General features: G+C 42.3%; 1 protein-coding gene across 3 annotated transcripts in view; it reads left to right on the top strand.

Annotated features, from left to right (window-relative positions):
- LOC105470773 (UBX domain protein 7) overlaps positions 1-18,768 on the top strand; it is a 79,095-nt gene that overhangs the window by 54,827 nt on the left and 5,500 nt on the right. For all 3 annotated transcript variants that reach the window (XM_071090569.1, XM_071090568.1, XM_071090570.1), the window contains 5 exons: positions 2,476-2,622; positions 5,480-5,570; positions 6,579-6,706; positions 12,483-12,882; positions 13,289-13,368. In XM_071090569.1, coding sequence (XP_070946670.1) covers positions 2,476-2,622; positions 5,480-5,570; positions 6,579-6,706; positions 12,483-12,882; positions 13,289-13,368 — 846 coding nt within the window. The remainder of the gene's footprint in view (positions 1-2,475; positions 2,623-5,479; positions 5,571-6,578; positions 6,707-12,482; positions 12,883-13,288; positions 13,369-18,768) is intronic.

Raw genomic sequence — 18,768 nt, 5'->3', positions numbered from 1 at the left:
TTGGACCCTTCCTTTTAGCAGTAACAACTTTTTAACAGTATCTTCAGTGTGGTTAGTATCATTTCCAAGTTTCTTTTGCTAGTATTAGGTTTCTCCCCCATTGGAAGCTTCATGAAGGCAGGAATTTTTATGTTTTAGAACTGCTATAACTTCAGTGTCTCTAACTGTATCTGAAACATGATGAGTACTCAGTATTTGTTGAATGAATAAATCTGAACTAATGAAAGCATGAATGTGAGTAAACAAATTTTTAAAAGCACACACACACAAAAAAGACTCTTCCATTTTAAACTCTGGACTTTTATTCGTTTTCAGTTTTGTAAATTTTTTTCTTGTCAGTGTTTTTGGGGCAGACTTCTGTAAATTTACCCTGTTATAGGAATATATGCTCTCTAGTCTGTCTCTAGAATGTATGGTCATTTTTCCGTTTATTTTCAAATACTGTTTCTGTAGTTAAAGCAGCTTAATTATTCATTTATCATTCACTTTTTAAATCTTTGTCCTATAAGGAAGTAAATGGAAATATTACTTCCTATAAGCAAGAAATTATTATATTTGTATATTTTAAAATAAGCCTTTGACCAGTTAAATGCAGCTTCCTGGCTCAATATAAGGATATTTCTTTTTAGACCTTGGGTTTTCACCCATGGAATCAGTAGGCAAATATTAGAAGATCATATATTCTGGGGCTGAGTGGGGTGACTGACACCTGTAATCCCAGGACTTTTGGAGGCCAGGGCAGGAGGATCATTTGAGGTTAGGTGTTCCAAACCAGCCTGGCCAACATAGTGAAACCCCCATCTCTACAAAAAATGTAAACAACAAAAAAAGAAAATAATTTATTCTGGGGGATTCATACAAAAAATGCTATTTGTGAGATGATGTTAACTTTCTTAAAACAGAAGATATTCTCCGTCTTACATTTTTCAATACCCACAAAATGATGTCCAGTGTGTTCTTGGATTGTTATTACACCAAATTCATTGATTCGTAAGATTTTCCCATGTCACACTGATTTGGAGAAGAATATTGTTCTCGGATAAAGTTATTCCAAAACTGTGGTTTTGTGTCACTGTTCTTTCCTAGGCAGAGATTTGAGGCAGCATTTATTTGCTCATTTGCTTTTCTGCCATTGTTTTCCACTCAGCAGCATTTCATGGGTCTTTATGCTGACAAGGGACTGACAGGCAAAAGGCACACACTAATGATTGATATATTGATATTTGTGGTACGAATCGTAGAGTTGTTTGGGGATCATTCTCAAACATTCTTTGACCTTGTAATCCCAATTTTTGAAATCTGCTCCTAGGAAGACAACTCTTAAGAGAAAAAACTCTCAGCAGTTTTTACTAAAATGTTTAGGGTGATTCTCCAATATAGCAAATATGCCTAATAATTAAGATTAATATGATGTTTAAAAATGTTCCAGAAATGATGTTGAAGAAAACAAAATAAAATATGCACACCAGTTGCTTTCATTAAAAAGAAGTATATTTGGCTGGGCACAGTGGCTCACGCCTGTAATCCCAGCACTTTGGGAGGCTGAGATGGGTGCCTCACCTGAGGTCAGGAGTTCGAGATCAGCCTGGCCAACATGGTGAAACCCCGTCTCTCTACTAAAAATATATAAAAAATTAGGCATGTTAGCACAGACGTGTAATCCCAGCTACTCGGTAGGCTAAGGCAGGAAAATCACTTGAACCTAGTAGGTGGAGGTTGCAGTGAGCCGAGACCGTGCCATTGTGCTCCAACCTGGGCAATAAGAGCGAAACACGTCTCAAAAAAAAAAAAAAAAAAAAAATTTTGTTGATGGAGGTTGCAAGAGAATAAAATTATGTGACTTGATCTTAAGTTTGTTGAATCCTTTTCGGGTAAAGATGTTTAAACATACATTAAAAATTTAGCCATTACCGGGCATGGTGGGTCACACCTGTAATTCCAGCACTTTGGGAGGCCAAGGTGGATGGGTCATTTGAGGTCAGAAGTTTGAGACCAGCCTGGCCAACATGTTGATATCCCGTCTCTACTAAAAATACAAAAATTAGCCAGGCATGTTGGGGCACGCCTTTAATCCCAACTACTTAGGAGGCTGAAGCAGGAGAATCACTTGAACTCAGGAGGTGGAGGTTGTGGTGAGCTAAGACTGCACCACTGCACTCCAACCTGGGCAATAGTTAGACTTTGTCTCAAGAAAAAGAAAGAAAGAAAGAAAGAAAAAGATCAGCCATTATAACAGATAACTGGATAAAAGAGAAATGAGTTAATTTAAATTTGAGAAGTGCTTGAAATGGACAGTATAGTTATACATGCATATGCAAAGTAAATATATAGAATATATAAATACTGAAAACTCTAGATGTTATATCTGGGCAAAAACTTAGTATTTTTAGTGAAAGACAACCTCTGAACAACTATGGAAACATCTGTCACCAAGTAGAAATTATTTCTAACAAATGTGTAACTTTACTTTTGCAGGCCAAAGAGTGTGGCCAGATGCAAAATAAGTGGCTGATGATAAACATTCAAAATGTGCAAGACTTTGCCTGTCAGTGCCTCAACCGCGACGTGTGGAGCAACGAAGCTGTGAAGAATATTATCCGGGAACATTTCATTTTCTGGCAGGTGAGAAGGAGAGTTAATCAGAAGTTTTGTAGAATTTTACTTTTGTAGTGTGGGATGTTGAGGGAAAGGAATTGGGTTATAATGAATTAAGACATTTAAAAAAGGTAAAACCGGCTGGGGGCAGTAGCTTACGCCTGTAATCCTAGCACTTTGGGAGGCTGAGGCCGGCGGATCACCTGAGGTCAGGAGTTCGAGACCAGCCTGGCCAACACGGTGAAACCCCGTGTCTACTAAAAATACAAAAAATTAGCCAGGCGTGGTGGCGGGCGTCTATAATCCCAGCTACTCGAGAGGCTGAGGCAGGAGAATCACTTAAACCCAGGGAGTGGAGATTTCAGTAAGCCAAGATCGTACCATTACACTCCAGCCTGGGCAACAGAGCAAGACTCCGTCTCAAAACAACACAAAACAAAACAAACAAACTGTACTGTTCAGTAGAAATATAATGTAAGCTATACACATAATTTAAATTTTTCCAGTAGCCACGTTAAAAAGATTAATCGGCCGGGCATGGTGGCTCAAGCCTGTAATCCCAGCACTTTGGGAGGCCGAGACAGGCAGATCACGAGGTCAGGAGATCGAGACCATCCTGGCTAACACTGTGAAACCCCGTCTCTACTAAAAAAAATAACAAAAAAACTAGCCGGGCGAGGTGGCGAGCGCCTGTAGTCCCAGCTACTCGGGAGGCTGAGGCAGGAGAATGGCGTAAACCTGGGAGGCGGAGGCTGCGGTGAGCTGAGATCTGGCCACTGCACTCCAGCCTGGGTGACAGAGCGAGACTCTGTCTCAAAAAAAAAAAAAAAAAAAAAAAAAAAAAAGATTAATCAAAATAGGCAAAATTAATTTAAATAATATATTTGGTTAAATCAATATACCTGTATAACTAATACAAAAATAATGAGATGATTTGCTTTTATTTAGTGTTAAGTCTTCAAGATATGGTTTGTATTTATACTTACATTCCTTCTCTATTTGGAGTAGCCAAATTTCAGGTGCTTCAGTAGCCACTTCTGGGTAGTGGTTGCTGTATGAGACAGTGCAGGTATAGAAGATCTTGAGGTCATTGGAAGCATTTGGCTAAGACTTAGATTTTAGCTTGGGTTTGATACTTTTTAATTCTGTGTTCTTAGACATGTCACTTTAGTCTTCCTAGCTAATGAGATAAGATTAGAGACCTTGTATCATTTTTCCCCTACTGTGAGACAGGGTTTTGCTCTGTCACCCAGGCTGCAATGCAGTGGCATGAACATGGCTTAGCCTTGACTTCCTGGGCTCAAATGATCTTCCCACCTCAGTTTCTTGAGTAGTTGGGACCACAAACATGCACCACCATGCCCATATAATGTTTTTTTTTGTTTTTTTTGTTTTTTTTTGTTTTTTTGTAGAGATGGGGTCCTGCCATATTGCCCAGGCTCGTCTCGAACTCCTGGGCCCAAGCCATCTGCTTCCCTTGGCTTCCCAAAGTGCTGGGATTACAAGCATGAATCACCGTGCCAGCTCAATTTTTTTATTTTGTGGAAAGTTATAGAAAATAAAAACTTACAAATGAACTTAATTTTTTCCCCTACTGTAAGATATGCTATTAATGTTATTAATTTGCCTGTGTATATTTTACAGGCCCCTAAATTTAATGTAATTTTAATGGTAAAATTCCTTGTATTTTATTCAACAAATATTGATCGAGCAGCTCATTGCTTAGCACAGTGCTGAACTCTAGAGCTTATAATCCTTTTTTCTTTCTTTCTTTCTTTTTCTTTCTTTCTTTCTTTCTTTCTCTTTCTTTCTTTCTTTCTTTCTTTCTTTCTTTCTTTCTTTCTTTCTCTCTTTCTCTCTCTCTCTCTCCCCCTCTCTCTCTCTTTCTCTCTCTCTCTCTCTCTCTCTTTCTCTCTTTCTCTTTTTCTTTCTTCTTTCTTTCTATAAATAGGGTCTTGCTCTGTCACCCAGGCTGGAATACAGTGGTGCAGTCATAGCTCACTGCAGCCTCTAACCCCTATAGGCTCAAGAGATCTTCCCACCTCAGTCTCCTGAGTTGCTGGGACTATAGGTGCACACCATTAAACCTGGCTAATTTAAAAACAAAAACAAACTTCTTGTAGAGATGGGGTTTTGCTATGTTGCCCAGGCTGGTCTCAAACTCCTGTCCTCAAGCTGTCCTCTGCCTCTGCCCCACAAAGTGCTAGGGTTATAGGTGCGAGCCACCATGCAGAGCCATAATCTTTTTTTTTTTTTTTTTTGAGACAGAGTCTTGCATTGTTGCTGGGCTAGAGTACAGTGCCGCGATCTCGGCTTGCTACAGTCTCTGTCTCCCAGGTTCAAGCAATTCCCCTGCCTCGGTCTCCTGAGTAGTTGGGACTACAGGCACGCATCACCATGCCCAGCTAACTTTTTGTATTTTAGTAGAGATGGGGGTTTCACATGTTGGCCAGGATGGTCTCGATCTCCTGACCTGTGATCCACTCGCCTCGGCCTCCCAAAGTGCTGGGATTACAGGTGTGAGCCGCCACGACCGGCCCATAATCTTAATACATTGTGATTTATTAAGATGTATATGGTTGAGAGTTATGAATGACATAGGTTGACAGATAACTTGAGCGGGAAGAAGGATACCTCATCTGAACTGGGAAAGGAAGAGGAATGGATTGATATGTTTATGGTAAATTTCCAGAGGGTGCTAAAAGTAGGAAGTTGAAGGAGTTCGAACCAGATGACCTTCATTATCTCTTTCGTGTAGGAGTGAGATCTTAATACATATGCCAGAGGTGTATTTGGAGAGCTAATTGATGTTGGTATATAACAAGGTTATAGTTGGTTCTTTTCTTAGAGGCTGACTTTTTTTTTTATATCAATGATTTAACAGGTTTATCATGACAGTGAGGAAGGTCAGAGATACATACAGTTTTATAAGTTAGGGGATTTCCCCTATGTTTCCATATTGGACCCACGGACAGGTAAGATTTATATCAGCGTGCAACTTTTAACCTATCACTTGTCTTTCAGTTATCTCAATTGATCTTTAATATTTGACTGGATCTGTTTTCAGAATTATAGTAATTTAGGTGAAGGCTTCCTGTTTTTTTTCCCCTTTATATTATTTAAACATCTATTGATGTATGTAGTTAAGACATCTTTTTCTGGCAACATTGGGAGATGGTAGTATTTTATGTTTGTGCAGTTCTGTTCTTTTGAAGAATAACTGATATATTCATCTTACCTTTTTAAAGGAATTTTTTTTAAAGTTTTTTTTGTTTTTGTTTTTGTTTTTGTTTTTTTTGTTTTTTTGTTTTTTTGTTTTTTTTTGAGACGGAGTCTCGCTCTGTCGCCCAGGCTGGAGTGCAGTGGCCGGATCTCAGCTCACTGCAAGCTCCGCCTCCCGGGTTTACGCCATTCTCCTGCCTCAGCCTCCCGAGTAGCTGAGACTACAGGCGCCCGCCACCTCGCCCGGCTAGTTTTTTTTGTAGTTTTTAGTAGAGACGGGGTTTCACTGTGTTAGCCAGGATGGTCTCGATCTCCTGACCTCATGATCCACCTGCCTCGGCCTCCCAAAGTGCTGGGATTACAAGCGTGAGCCACCGCGCCCAGCCTAAGTTTTTTTAATCATTAAAATGTTAAGATTGCCCAGATACTAGTTGTGATCCCACCCAAGAAGCAGAGGGTGGAGCTGGTTTTATTAATTAATTGTTTTATATAATATTGCCTTCTCTGAATCTCTTCTTCCTAAATGGCAGTAAGTGATAGCAGCAGATAAGATGGTTGCTCTATCATGATGGGTGGGAATCTGTTAGGTGAGTATAATTGATTGACTTCTAGGTTATGAAGACAGTCTATAGCATAAGCTGGTGGAGGGGGTGTGTCTTTACAGCACACTTTAATTATGCATATGCTGAAAGGGATACTTAATGAGAATGTCCAGAAAGATTATAGATATTATATTTATATATCCTGGTTTTAATCTTTAGGTCAGAAGCTAGTAGAATGGCACCAGTTAGATGTATCTTCTTTCTTGGACCAAGTGACGGGATTTCTGGGTGAACATGGACAACTGGATGGACTTTCTAGCAGTCCCCCCAAAAAATGTGCCCGTTCAGTAAGTATAATTAGGAGGTGGTGATGGGAAAATAAATGTAATTGGTCATAAGCATCTCACATAAAATGTTTGATGTTAAGATGGTAATGATAATCGAACTAGTGGACAACTGTCACTTGTGGCTATAGCATCTTAGATATCCTCCTCAATTTCCCATTTGAGAGTTCCATCTTCTCGGTGAAATCATGATACTCATACTCCTCCCAGTCTGTCTTGCAGCTAGAGTGCAGGCAGATGCCCCCAGATCTGGATTTAGAAGGAAGCAATGTGAATAGGTTGAGCAGGAGGACTGATCTGGCAAGCCCAGTGGTAGAGGGATCTACTTCCTTAGGGACAGCTCTGGGAGGGGTTCTGATAGCCAGGTCTAAACAGCAGTGCAAGTGGTGGGTTTTTTGTGTGTTTTGTGTTTTGTTCTGGAGATAGGATCTTGCTATTTTGCCCAGGCTGTCCTGGAACTCCTGGGCTGAAGCAGTCTTCTCACCTCAACTGCCCGAGTAGCTAGGACTACAGGTACACGCCACCATAGCCGGCCGGAAGTGGTGTTTTTCGTTTTTGTTGGAACAACTCTTGTGGTATAGTGGAGCGTTATTATTGGTTAATATAGTTTTAGGGCCTGGCTCTCTGTCCCTCCTAGAATTTATTTCTATACTTAATTTCTAGAATGTACTGTCACTAGGTAGACATGTTTGATAATTGGTATCAAGATTAGTTACAAATAAGAGACTGAACTTGCAAAGATACAGCAATCTCACATAGGTTTTCATGGCTATTTGGGTTTGATAGCTATAGGGATAAAAATAGTTTTGTTTTATTGGGTTTTTTTTTTTTTTGAGCCGGAGTCTTGTTCTGTCACTAGGGCTAGAGGGCAGTGGTGTGATCTCGGCTCACTGCAACCTCCGCCTTCCGGGTTCAAGCAATTGTCCTGTCTTGGCCTCCCAAGTAGCTGGGATTACAGACATGCACCACCGCATCCGGCTAATTTTTGTATTTTTAGTAGAGACGGGGTTTTGCCTTGTTGGGTAGGCTGGTCTCGAACTCCTGACTTCAAGTGATCTGCCTCCCTCGGCCTCCCGAAGTGCTAGGATTACAGTTGTGAGCCAGCTCGCCTGGCCTTTTTTTTTCTTTTTTTTTTCTTTTTTTTTTTTTTGAGACGGAGTCTCGCTCTGTGGCCCAGGCTGGAGTGCAGTGGCCGGATCTCAGCTCACTGCAAGCTCCGCCTCCCGGGTTCACGCCATTCTCCTGCCTCAGCCTCCCGAGTAGCTGGGACTACAGGCGCCCGCCACCTCGCCCGGCTAGTTTTTTGTATTTTTTAGTAGAGACGGGGTTTCACCGTGTTAGCCAGGATAGTCTCGATCTCCTGACCTCGTGATCCACCCGTCTCGGCCTCCCAAAGTGCTGGATTACAGGCTTGAGCCACCGCGCCCGGCCTGTTTTTTTCTTTAGACAGGATCTTGTTCCGTTTCTCAAGCAGCAGTGCAGTGGTGTGATTATGGCTCACTACAGCCTCCACCTCTTGGGCTCAAGCGATCCTTCCACCTCAGCCTCCTAAGTAGCTGGGACCACAGATGTGCATCACCATGCCAGCTAACTTTTTAAATTTTTGTAGAGACGGAGGTCTCCATATGTTGTCCAGGCTGGCCTCAAACTGGCCTCAAGCAATCCTCCTGCCTCAGCCTCCCAAAGTGTTGGGATTCTGGGCGTGAGCACCACACCCAGCAAAATTTTTATTGTGTTGTGTTGTGTTGTGTTGTACTGTATTGTATTGTGTTTTTTGAGATGTGGTCTCACACTGTTGCCCAGGCTGGACTGCAATGGCATAATATTAACTCACTGTAGTCCTTGCAACCTTGAGAGAACATGGGAAAAAAAAAAAAAATCTTGCTAGCCTTGAACTCCTGGGCTCAGTCGATCATCTTGCCTCCGCCTCCTGAGTAGCTAGGACTACGGGTGTGCACCCTCTTGTCTGGCTAATTTTTTATTTTTGTGGAGGCAGGATCTCGCTATGTTGCTCAGCCTGATCTGAAACTCCTAAGCTCAAGCCATTCTCCTGCCTTGGCCTCCCAAAGTGCTGGGATTATAAGCATGAACCACCATACCATGCCCAGCCTAAAAATAGTTTTAGAAGATGTGAGGAACACTTCCTTCAGTTATCACCTATAATAAAGTGCCTATTTAAGGAAAAGCCCTTAGGGATAGTATAGAAATTTTGTTGACCTCAGGCAGTCCTGCTTGATTTACAGTTTTTTGGGCGCTTTTTTGTTGTTGTTCCCTCTCTTCCATGGAATGCTTCATAATGTCATGTTCTGCTTTTGGTAGCATGTTAATGCTGACCTCACAATAAATTGAGAAGTGTTTCTTCCTCTTCTGTTATCTGCAGTAGTGTCTGTAGAATTGTTATTATTTTTTCCTTAATGTTTGATGATATTTACCAGTGAAGCGACATGGGCCTAGAGGTTTTTTTTGTGGAAAGTTTTAAACTACAAATTCAGTCTTATTGGTGGATACCTGACTACTTGGTTATCTGTTTCTTCTTGGATAAGCTTTAGCAAGCTGTATCTTTCTAGGGGTTTGTTCATTTTACTATATTGACGAGTTCATTATAGTCCCTGTGATGCCATTAATGACTATAGAGATTATAGTTGTCCCCTCTCTTAATTCTGTTTTTGGTAACTTTTGGCTTCCCTTTTTTCCCCGACAGTCTGGCTAGAGGCTTAGTAGTTTTATTGTTCTCAAGGAACCAGTGGGGGTGTGGCATGTGCCTGTAGTCCCATCTGCTTGGCAGGAATATTGCTTGAGCCAGGAGTTCAGGAATGTGCTGTGCTGTGATCATGCCTGTGAGGTCACTGCACTCCAGTCTTTGGGTCACTGCACTCCAGTCTTTGGGTAGCAGTAAGACTCTGTCTCTTTAAAACAACAACAACAATTGCCTTTGGGATTTTGGTGGTGTTTTTGTTTTTTATTTTTCTCTATTGTATTTGCTTTCTAGGTCATTTATTAATTTATGTTTTCTTTGGGCTTAATTTTATTTTCTTTTCCTGGGTGTATGCTCTTTTTTTTTTTTAAGGTGGGGAAGCTTAGGTCATTAATTTGATGCCTTTCTCTCTTCTAATATAAGCATTTAATTCTATAATTTTTCGATAAGTACTGCTATTGCTCAATACTATTTTCTAGCTACAAGAGAAATTAGTAAAATGAATTTTTTAGTTGAACATGTTTTATAAACTTAATTAGGGTTCTGTAAGTAAGGAAATCAGAGGAGAATAAAATTCAATAGGAGCCTGATAGTGTCTGCCATGGCCACAATTTTTAAAGTCAAGCTACACGCTATCTGTGCAGTGTCATTGCTGTAAATTCACGATCCACCTAAGCCATTGCATGTCACACAGACACCTCTGCTTGCTTTTTAGGGGCGGTAAATTAGTTTATTTTTAAATTTTCTTTTGGCCGGGTGTAGTGGTTTATGCCTGTAGTCCCAGCTACTTGGGAGGCTGAGGTGGGAGGATTGCTTGAGCCTGGCAGGTGGAGGGAGTAGTGAGCCAAGATTGCACCACTGCATTTCAGCCTGGGTGACAGAGTAACCTGTCTCAAAAAAAAAAACAAAAAACAAAACGTTTTTCCCTTTAATTTTTTGCTACATGATTGCCTGATAGTAAAAAACAAAATGTGGTTTCTTTAGTTTTTTATTAGCAACCCACATTTTTTTTTTTTTTTACCTATTTATTGTGGAAAATTTTAAGCATATTCAAAGTTGAAGTAGTTTATTGAGCCTCTTTGTATTCATTAGCTTATTTCAGTAATTATCAACAGATGGCCAGTCTTCTTTCCTCTATATCCCATATCTGAATTATTATTATTATTATTTTTTTCTTTTTTTAAAAATTTATTTATTATTATTATACTTTAAGTTGTAGGGTACATGTGCATAACGTGCAGGTTTGTTACATATGTATACCTGTGCCATGTTGGTGCGCTGCACCCATCAACTCGTCATTTACATCAGGTATAAATCCCAATGCAATCCCTCCCCCCTCCCCCCACCATATCTGAATTATTTTGAAGCAAATCTCAGAATTCATTGTTTCATTAATATATACTCTGGGATTTATATTTAAAAGATAAAGGCTTTTTTATTTTTTAAAATACTATCACCATGTCATTATTATACCCTTAAAAATTAGCAGTAATTCTGTAATATCGTGAGATATCCAGTGTTCAACTTTAGATTATCTTACAATTTTTTTCCTCTATAGTATGTTTGAGTCAGGAGTAAGTTCCACTCAAACAACATTATTTTGTGATTCATTAAGTTTAGTAAAATCTATGGCATTAGAACTTTACCAAAAGGGAAAAACTGTAGAAGTTTGCATTTCTCGTTATCATGATGAAAACCTTCATTATAATTAATGGAATTACTAGTTGAAGAATAAAGCGGTGAACAAAGTAAACACTGGTCTCTATGTTTTAGTCATTTTAAAGAGTGGTGTTTTGACTTTATAGTTAAAACTTTTAATTCTTGTCTTTCTCTAGGCAGGTAATACATAAACGTTTCTTGATTTTGTTCATTTTGATTTTTGTTTTGTTTTGTTTTTGAGATGGAGTCTTGCTCTGTCACCAGGCTGGAGTGCAGTGGCACGATCTCACGGCAGCCTCCTCCTCCCGGGTTCAATTGATTCTTCTGCCTCAGCATCCTAAGTAGCTGGGACTACAGGCGCACACCACCATGGCCAGCTAATTTTTGAATTTTTAGTAGAGATGGGGTTTCGCCATGTTGGCCAGGCTGGTCTCCAACTCCTGACCTCAGGTGATCCGCCCACCTCAAGCCTCCCAAAGTGCAGGTGTGAGCCACTGCGCCCGGCCTGCCCTGCTTTGTTATCATTTGTGTGTTCACTGGAGTAGCACTTTTAATTTCCTTCAAGAACCTTTCCTTGCATTCACAGCTTGGCTGTTTGGTGCAAGAGGCCTAGCTTTGTGTCTGTCTCAGCTTTCAACATGTCTTTCTCACTAAGCTTAATCATTTTTAGTAGAGACGGGGTTTCACCATGTTGGCCAGGATGGTCTCGATCTTTTGACCTCTTGATCCACCCGCCTTGGCCTCCCAAAGTGCTGGGATTACAGGCATGAGCCACCACGCCTGGCTTTCATTTTGATATTTTAAAAAAATGCCTATGATCACTTGAGCCCAGAAGCGCAAGACCAGCCTGGGGACCATAGTGAGACCCTGTCTCTTAAAAAATATATAGATATATATAGGCTGGGTGCGGTGGCTCACGCCTGTCATCCCAGCACTTTGGGAGGCCGAGGTCGGGAGTTTGAGACCAGCCTGGCCAACGTGGTGAAACCCCATCTCTACTAAAAATACAAAAAAATAAGTAAATAAAAATTAGCTGGGCATGGTGGTGGGCGCTTGTAATCCCAGCTACTCAGGAGGCTGAGGCAGGAGAATCACTTGAACCTGGGAAGGCTGAGGTTGCAGTGAGCCAAGATTGCGCCACTGCACTCCAGCCTGGGCGACAAGAGTGAAACTCCATCTCAAAAACAAAATAAAACAAAAAACAACAAAAACATATGTGTGTTTGTGTGTGTGTGTATACACACATGTGTATATATCTCTATTCCAATTTGGCTATGTAAGACACAGTCCTTGCTCTTAAAGTAGAAGGGATACAGTCAGCAGAACATAATAATGAATGGCAAGCTATGATATTTCTTATGCTGTTTGACCTGTTTTTTGGTTTAACTTGTTTTTCTTCCTGTGTTTTATGACTCCATCTCACAGGAGAGCCTTATAGATGCAAGTGAAGACAGCCAGCTAGAAGCTGCCATCAGAGCCTCCTTACAAGAAACACATTTCGATTCAACACAGACAAAACAGGATAGCCGCTCAGATGAAGAATCTGAATCTGAACTTTTTTCTGGCAGTGAGGAGTTCATATCCGTTTGTGGCTCTGATGAAGAAGAAGAGGTAGAGAATCTTGCCAAGTCCAGAAAGTCTCCCCATAAAGATTTGGGGCATAGAAAAGAGGAGAATAGAAGGCCGCTGACTGAGCCCCCAGTCAGAACTGATCCTGGAACTGGAACAGCCACAAACCACCAAGGATTGCCAGCCGTAGATTCAGAGATACTCGAGATGCCACCTGAAAAATCAGATGGAGTAGTGGAGGGGATAGATGTAAATGGTGAGTTACATTATAGACATACTTTCCTTCAAACTTGGATATTGGGGCTGGGCGTGCACTCCAGCCTGGGCAACAAGCGTGAGACTCCATCTCAAAAGTTCAAGGTTAGGAGTTCAAGACCAGCCTGGCCAACATGGCAAAACCCTGTCTCTACTAAAAATACAAAACTTAGCCAGGTATGGTGGCATGTGCCTATAGTCCCAGCTACTTGGGAGGCTGAGGCAGGAGAGTGGCTTGAACCAGGGAGGCGGAGGTTGCAGTGAGCTGAGATCGCACCACTGCACTCCAGCAAAACACTTGAATAATTGCTGAATGGCTGTATTTATTTACATATTTATTTAAACTAATACTCTGTCTTAAACTCCTGTATCCCGTTTTTTGTTTTTTTTTAAAACCCTTCCTTTAGGACCAAAAGCACAGCTGATGTTGCGGTATCCAGATGGAAAAAGGGAACAGATCACTCTTCCAGAGCAAGCTAAACTGCTAGTAAGTACAGGCTTGCTGTGGTTCAGTTCCGACCACTGCAATAAGACGAGTCACAAATTGTTTGGTTTCCTGGTGCATATAAAAGTTATGTTTACGTTATTCTGTAGTCTATTAAGTGTACAGTAGCTTTACATCTAAAAATATGCACGTGACTTAATTTAAACAATCTTTTGCTAAAAAGTGCTAACGATCACCTGAATCTTCAGTGAGTCATCTTTTTGTTGGTGGAGGCTCTTGAAATTGATGGCTACTGACTGACAGGGTGGTGGGTGCTGTGGCAGTTTCTGAAAATGTGAAGCAGTGAAGTTGCTGCATTAACTGGCGATGTCTTCGACAAACAGTTTCTCTGTGGCGTGTGTTGCCGTTTGCTAGTGTTTTACCCACAGTAGGACCTTCTTTCAAAACTGGAGTCATTCTCAAATTTGCCGCAGCTTTATCCACCAAGTTTATGCAGTATTCTTAATCTTCTGTTGTCATTTCAACAGTGTTAAAAGCATCTTCACCAGAAGTAGATTCCATCTCAAGAAGCCACTTTCTTTGCTCATCCAGAGGAAGCAGCTCCCCTCCCTTTAATGCTTGCTCACGAGACTGCAGCGGTTCAGTCCCATCGCCATCCTCCACTTCTCATTCTAGTTCTCTTGCAGTTTCTACCCACTTGCAGTGACTTCCTCCAGTGAGTTCTAAAACCCTCGAAGTCATCCATGAGGGTTGGAATCAACCTCTTCCAAAGTCCTGTTCATGTTGGTATTTTGACTTCCTATGACTCATGAATGTTCTTAATGATATTTAGACGGGTGAATCCTTTCCAGAAGATTTTCAGTTTACTTTGCCCAGATCCATCAGAGGAATCTGTATTTATGGCAGCTATAGCCTTTGGGGAAAAAAAAAAAGGTGGGGGGGGGGTCTCTTGCCCATGCTGGAGTGCAGTGGTCGTAGCTCACTGTAACCTTGACTCCCCACCCCGGCTCAAGTGATCCTCCTGCCTCACTCTCCTGAGTAGACCACCACACTCAATTAATTTTCTTTTTTGTAGAGATGGTTTCTTGCTGTGTTGCCAGGGCTTGTCTCAAACTCCTGGACTCAAGTAATCCTCTCACCATAGCCTCCCAAAGTTGAAATTTGGCCCCCATGCCTGGCCAAAATGTATTTCTTTTTTTTTTTTTTTTTTTTTTTTTGAGACGGAGTCTCAAGCTGTTGCCCAGGCTGGAGTGCAGTGGCGCGATCTCGGCTCACTGCAAGCTCCGCCTCCCGGGTTCCCGCCATTCTCCTGCCTCAGCCTCCTGAGTAGCTGGGACTACAGGCGCCCGCCACCGCGCCCGGCTAATTTTTTGTATTTTTAGTAGAGACGGGGTTTCACTGTGGTCTCGATCTCCTGACCTTGTGATCCGCCCGCCTCGGCCTCCCAAAGTGCTGGGATTACATGCTTGAGCCACCGCGCCCGGCCAATGTATTTCTTAAATAAGATTTAAAAGTTGAAATGACTCCTTGATCCATGGGCTGCAGAATGGATGCTGGGTTAGCAGACTGGAAACAACATTCATTTTTATTTACATTTTCATCAGAGCTCTTACGTGACTAGTGCATTGTCAATGAGCAGTAATATGTTGAATCCTTTTTCTGAGCAGTAGGTCTCAACAATGGGCTTAAAATATTCAGTAAGCCATGCTGTAAATTGATGTGCTATCTTTCCAGGTTTTGTTTTTACAGTTCTAGAACACAGAATAGATTTAACATAATTTTTAAGGGACCTGGGATTTTGGAATGTTAAATGAGCATTGGCTTCAACTGGAAGTCACCAGCTACATGACCCCTAACAAGAAAGTCAGCCTGTTTGAACCTTTGAGTGCAGACACTGACTTCTCTCTAGCTGTGAAAGTCCTTGATGGCGTCTTCTTCCAGTAGAAGACTGTTTTGTCAAACGTAAACATATTTAGTGTCGTTACCTTCATGAATTATCTTAACTACATCTTTTAGATAAGTTTCTGCACCTTCTGCATCAGCATTTGCTGCTTCACCTTGTTGCACTTTGATGTTACGGAGATGACTTCTTTCCTTCAACCTCATGGACCAACCTCTGCTAGCTTCCAGCTTTTCTTCTGTAGCTTCCTTAACTTCCTTCGCCTTCATAGGATTGAAGAGAGTTAGAACCTTGCTTTGCATTAGGGTTTGGCTTAAGGGAATGTTGTGACTGGTTTGATTTTTCCACACAGGCCACTAAAACTTTCTCCTTTTCAGCAGTACAGCGGTAAGGCTGTTTTGCTTTCTTTTTTTTTTTTTTTGAGACAGAGTCTAGCTCGCCTAGGCTAGAGTACAAAGATGCGATCTCAGTTCACTGCAAACTCCGCCTCCCAAGTTCAAGTGATTCTGCCTGCCTCAGCCTCCCGTGTAACTGGGATTACAGGCGCCTGCCACCACTCCCAGCTAATTTTTGTATTTTCAGTAGAGGTGGGGTTTCACCATGTTGGCCAGGCTGGTCTCCAACTCCTGACCTCAGGTGATCCACCTGCCTCAGCCTCCCAAAGTGCTGGTGTGAGCCACTGCGCCCAGCCTATTTTGCTTTGTTATTTGTGTGTTCACTGGAGTAGCACTTTTAATTTCCTTCAAGAACTTTTCCTTGCATTCACAGCTTGGCTGTTTGGTGCAAGAGGCCTAGCGTGTCTGTCTCAGTTTTCAACATGCCTTTCTCACTAAGCTTAATCATTTTTAGCAATTGATTGATTTTGAGGATGTACAACACTTCCTTTCACTTGGGTACTTAAAGGCCTCCAATGGTGGGGTTATTAATTGGCCTAATTTTAATACTGTCGTGTCTCAGGGAACAAGGAGGCCTGAGTAGAGGGAGGGAGATGGGAAAACTCCCAGTAGGTGGAGCAGTCAGAGCATAAAGTTTGCAGTCTTGTGTGGGCCTGGCTTGTGGTGCCCAAAAACCCAATAGTAACATCAGAGAGAACGTTCACAGATACTGTAATAGATAAAATAATGAAAAAGAGAAACACAAGTATTACCAAAAGGTGACACAGAGACACGCGGTGAGCACTCGCTGATTGAAAAATGGAGCCAATAGAGGCGCTTGACACACGGCTCCCACAAACCTTCAATAACAGGAAGTACAAGGAAACAGGGTGTATCTCTATAGCTAATTGGAAGCATTTTATCGAAGCAGAGATACTAATTCATTGGAGTAAGTTCAGTGAGTTTTGCTTGATAATTCTTTGAAATAGGTGTGGGAGGCCAGGTGCAGTGGCTCCCTCCTGTAATCCCAGCACTTTGGGAAGCCAAGGTGGGAGGATCACTTGAGTTCAGGAGTTTGAGACCAGCCTGGGCAACAAAGTGAGACCCTGTCTCTATTTAAAAAAAAAAAATAGAAAAGAAAAGAAAGAAAGAGGTGTTAGATGTTTAGTCTGATCATAACTGCAAACTGTGGTGAGTCATTTTGTTGTTGTTGGTTGGTTGGTTGTTTTGAGACAGGGTCGCTCTGTCGCTCAGGCTGGAGTTTGGTGGCCCAGTCTCAGCTCACTGCAACCTCTGCCTCCTGGGCTCAAGCGAGCCTCCCACCTCAACCTCCCAGGTAGCTGGGACCACAGGTGTGTGCCAGCACACCCAGCTAATTTTTTAAAATTCTTTTTTGTAGAGAAGGGTTCTCACTTTGTAAACCAGGCTGGTCTTGAATTCCTGAGCTCAAGTCATCCTCCTGCCCTAGCCTCCCAAAGTGTGGGGATTACAGGTGGGAGCACCCGGTTGTGAATCTTATCTCTGATTAGTTTATTTTCTTCCCAGATTAACTTAGGTAAGCCACATAAGGTATGTTCCAGTGAAGATTTTTCTGTTTCATGCCTGCATGGAATAGAAACCCAACTGAAATGATTACTTCTGGAAAAGGACGACGGGTTATTTGAAGGGAATAGTGGTGTAGGTCCTAGCAGCTGGAACTGCAAAGTGTTTAAGAACCATATCTGTTTTCCTCTATGTTTCTCTTCTGGGGCCTGAAGGTTTTTTCTTGGGGTTCCCTGCTTCACACCATTCTCTGCATACTGGTGGCTTTTCTTTATTCCTCAGCTCCCACATGGTTCATCATGGTGATGCTGCGGCCGTTTTCATCTAACACAGCTGATGAGCTTTCGGTGGTTTTTGTTTTGTTTTGTGTTTGTTTTTTTCTTCCTTTTCTTGGAGACAAGATCTGGCTCTGCCCAGGCTGGAGTGCTGTGGGGCGTAATCTCGGCTCACTGCAACCTCCGCCTCCCAGGTTCAAGCAATTCTGCCTCAGCCTCCCAAGTAGTTGGGATTACAGGCACCCACCACCACACCAGGCTAATTTTTTTGTATTTTTAGTACAGACGAGGTTTCACCACGTTGGCCAGACTCGTCTCGAACTCCTGACCTCAGGTGATTCGCCCACCTTGGTGTCCCAAAGTGCTGGGATCACAGGCGTGAGCCACTGTGCCTGGCCCATATTTTTTGATGAGATGGGGTTTTGCCGTGTTTCCCAAGCTGGTCTCCAACTCCTGTGCTCAAGCTGTCTACCTTCCTTGGCCTCCCGAAGTGCAGGGATTACAGGTGTGAGCAATCATGCCCTGACACCCTCTGTTTTTAACTGCTGGAAACAGAATCTTGAGTCTGACTAGCTTAGCTTAGCCTGAATCCCTTGGGTCAGGCATTCCTGGCCGTTTGCTTTGGCTGGAGATTAATTAGGCTGATTCTTGAAGACTGTGTTACTGAAATGCAAGCAGTGTAGAAGTTTGATGGGAAGCAGAGAGGGAGGTGTTGAGGAAAACTGCAGAAGATGAGAACGGCCCAGTTTCTGAGAAGGCAAGGAGAGATTCAGTGCACAGGTGGCAAGACTGGGTGTAGTGGAATGAAGGACTGGGTGTAGTGGAATGAAGGACTGGGTGTAGGTAGAATGAAGGACTGGATGTAGGTAGAATGAAGGACTGGGTGTAGTGGAATGAAGGACTGGGTGTAGTGGAATGAAGGACTGGGTGTAGGTAGAATGAAGGACTGGGTGTAGTGGAATGAAGGACTGGGTGTAGGTAGAATGAAGGACCGGTGTAGGTAGAATGAAGGACCGGGTGTAGGTAGAATGAAGGACCGGGTGTAGGTAGAATGAAGGACTGGGTGTAGGTAGAATGAAGGACTGGGTGTGTAGTGGAACGAAGGACTGGGTGTAGTGGAACGAAGGACTGGGTGTAGGTAGAATGAAGGACTGGGTGTAGGTAGAATGAAGGACTGGGTGTAGTGGAATGAAGGACTGGGTGTAGTGGAATGAAGGACTGGGTGTAGTGGAATGAAGGACTGGGTGTAGTGGAATGAAGGACTGGGTGTAGTGGAATGAAGGACTGGGTGTAGGTAGAATGAAGGACTGGATGTAGGTAGAATGAAGGACTGGGTGTAGGTAGAATGAAG

The sequence above is a fragment of the Macaca nemestrina genome, chromosome 2 (genome assembly GCF_043159975.1).
Source record: "Macaca nemestrina isolate mMacNem1 chromosome 2, mMacNem.hap1, whole genome shotgun sequence".
Lineage (NCBI taxonomy): Eukaryota > Metazoa > Chordata > Mammalia > Primates > Cercopithecidae > Macaca > Macaca nemestrina.
Note: the sequence above shows the minus strand (reverse complement) of the source record. Positions and strands in the feature narration are given on the sequence as shown.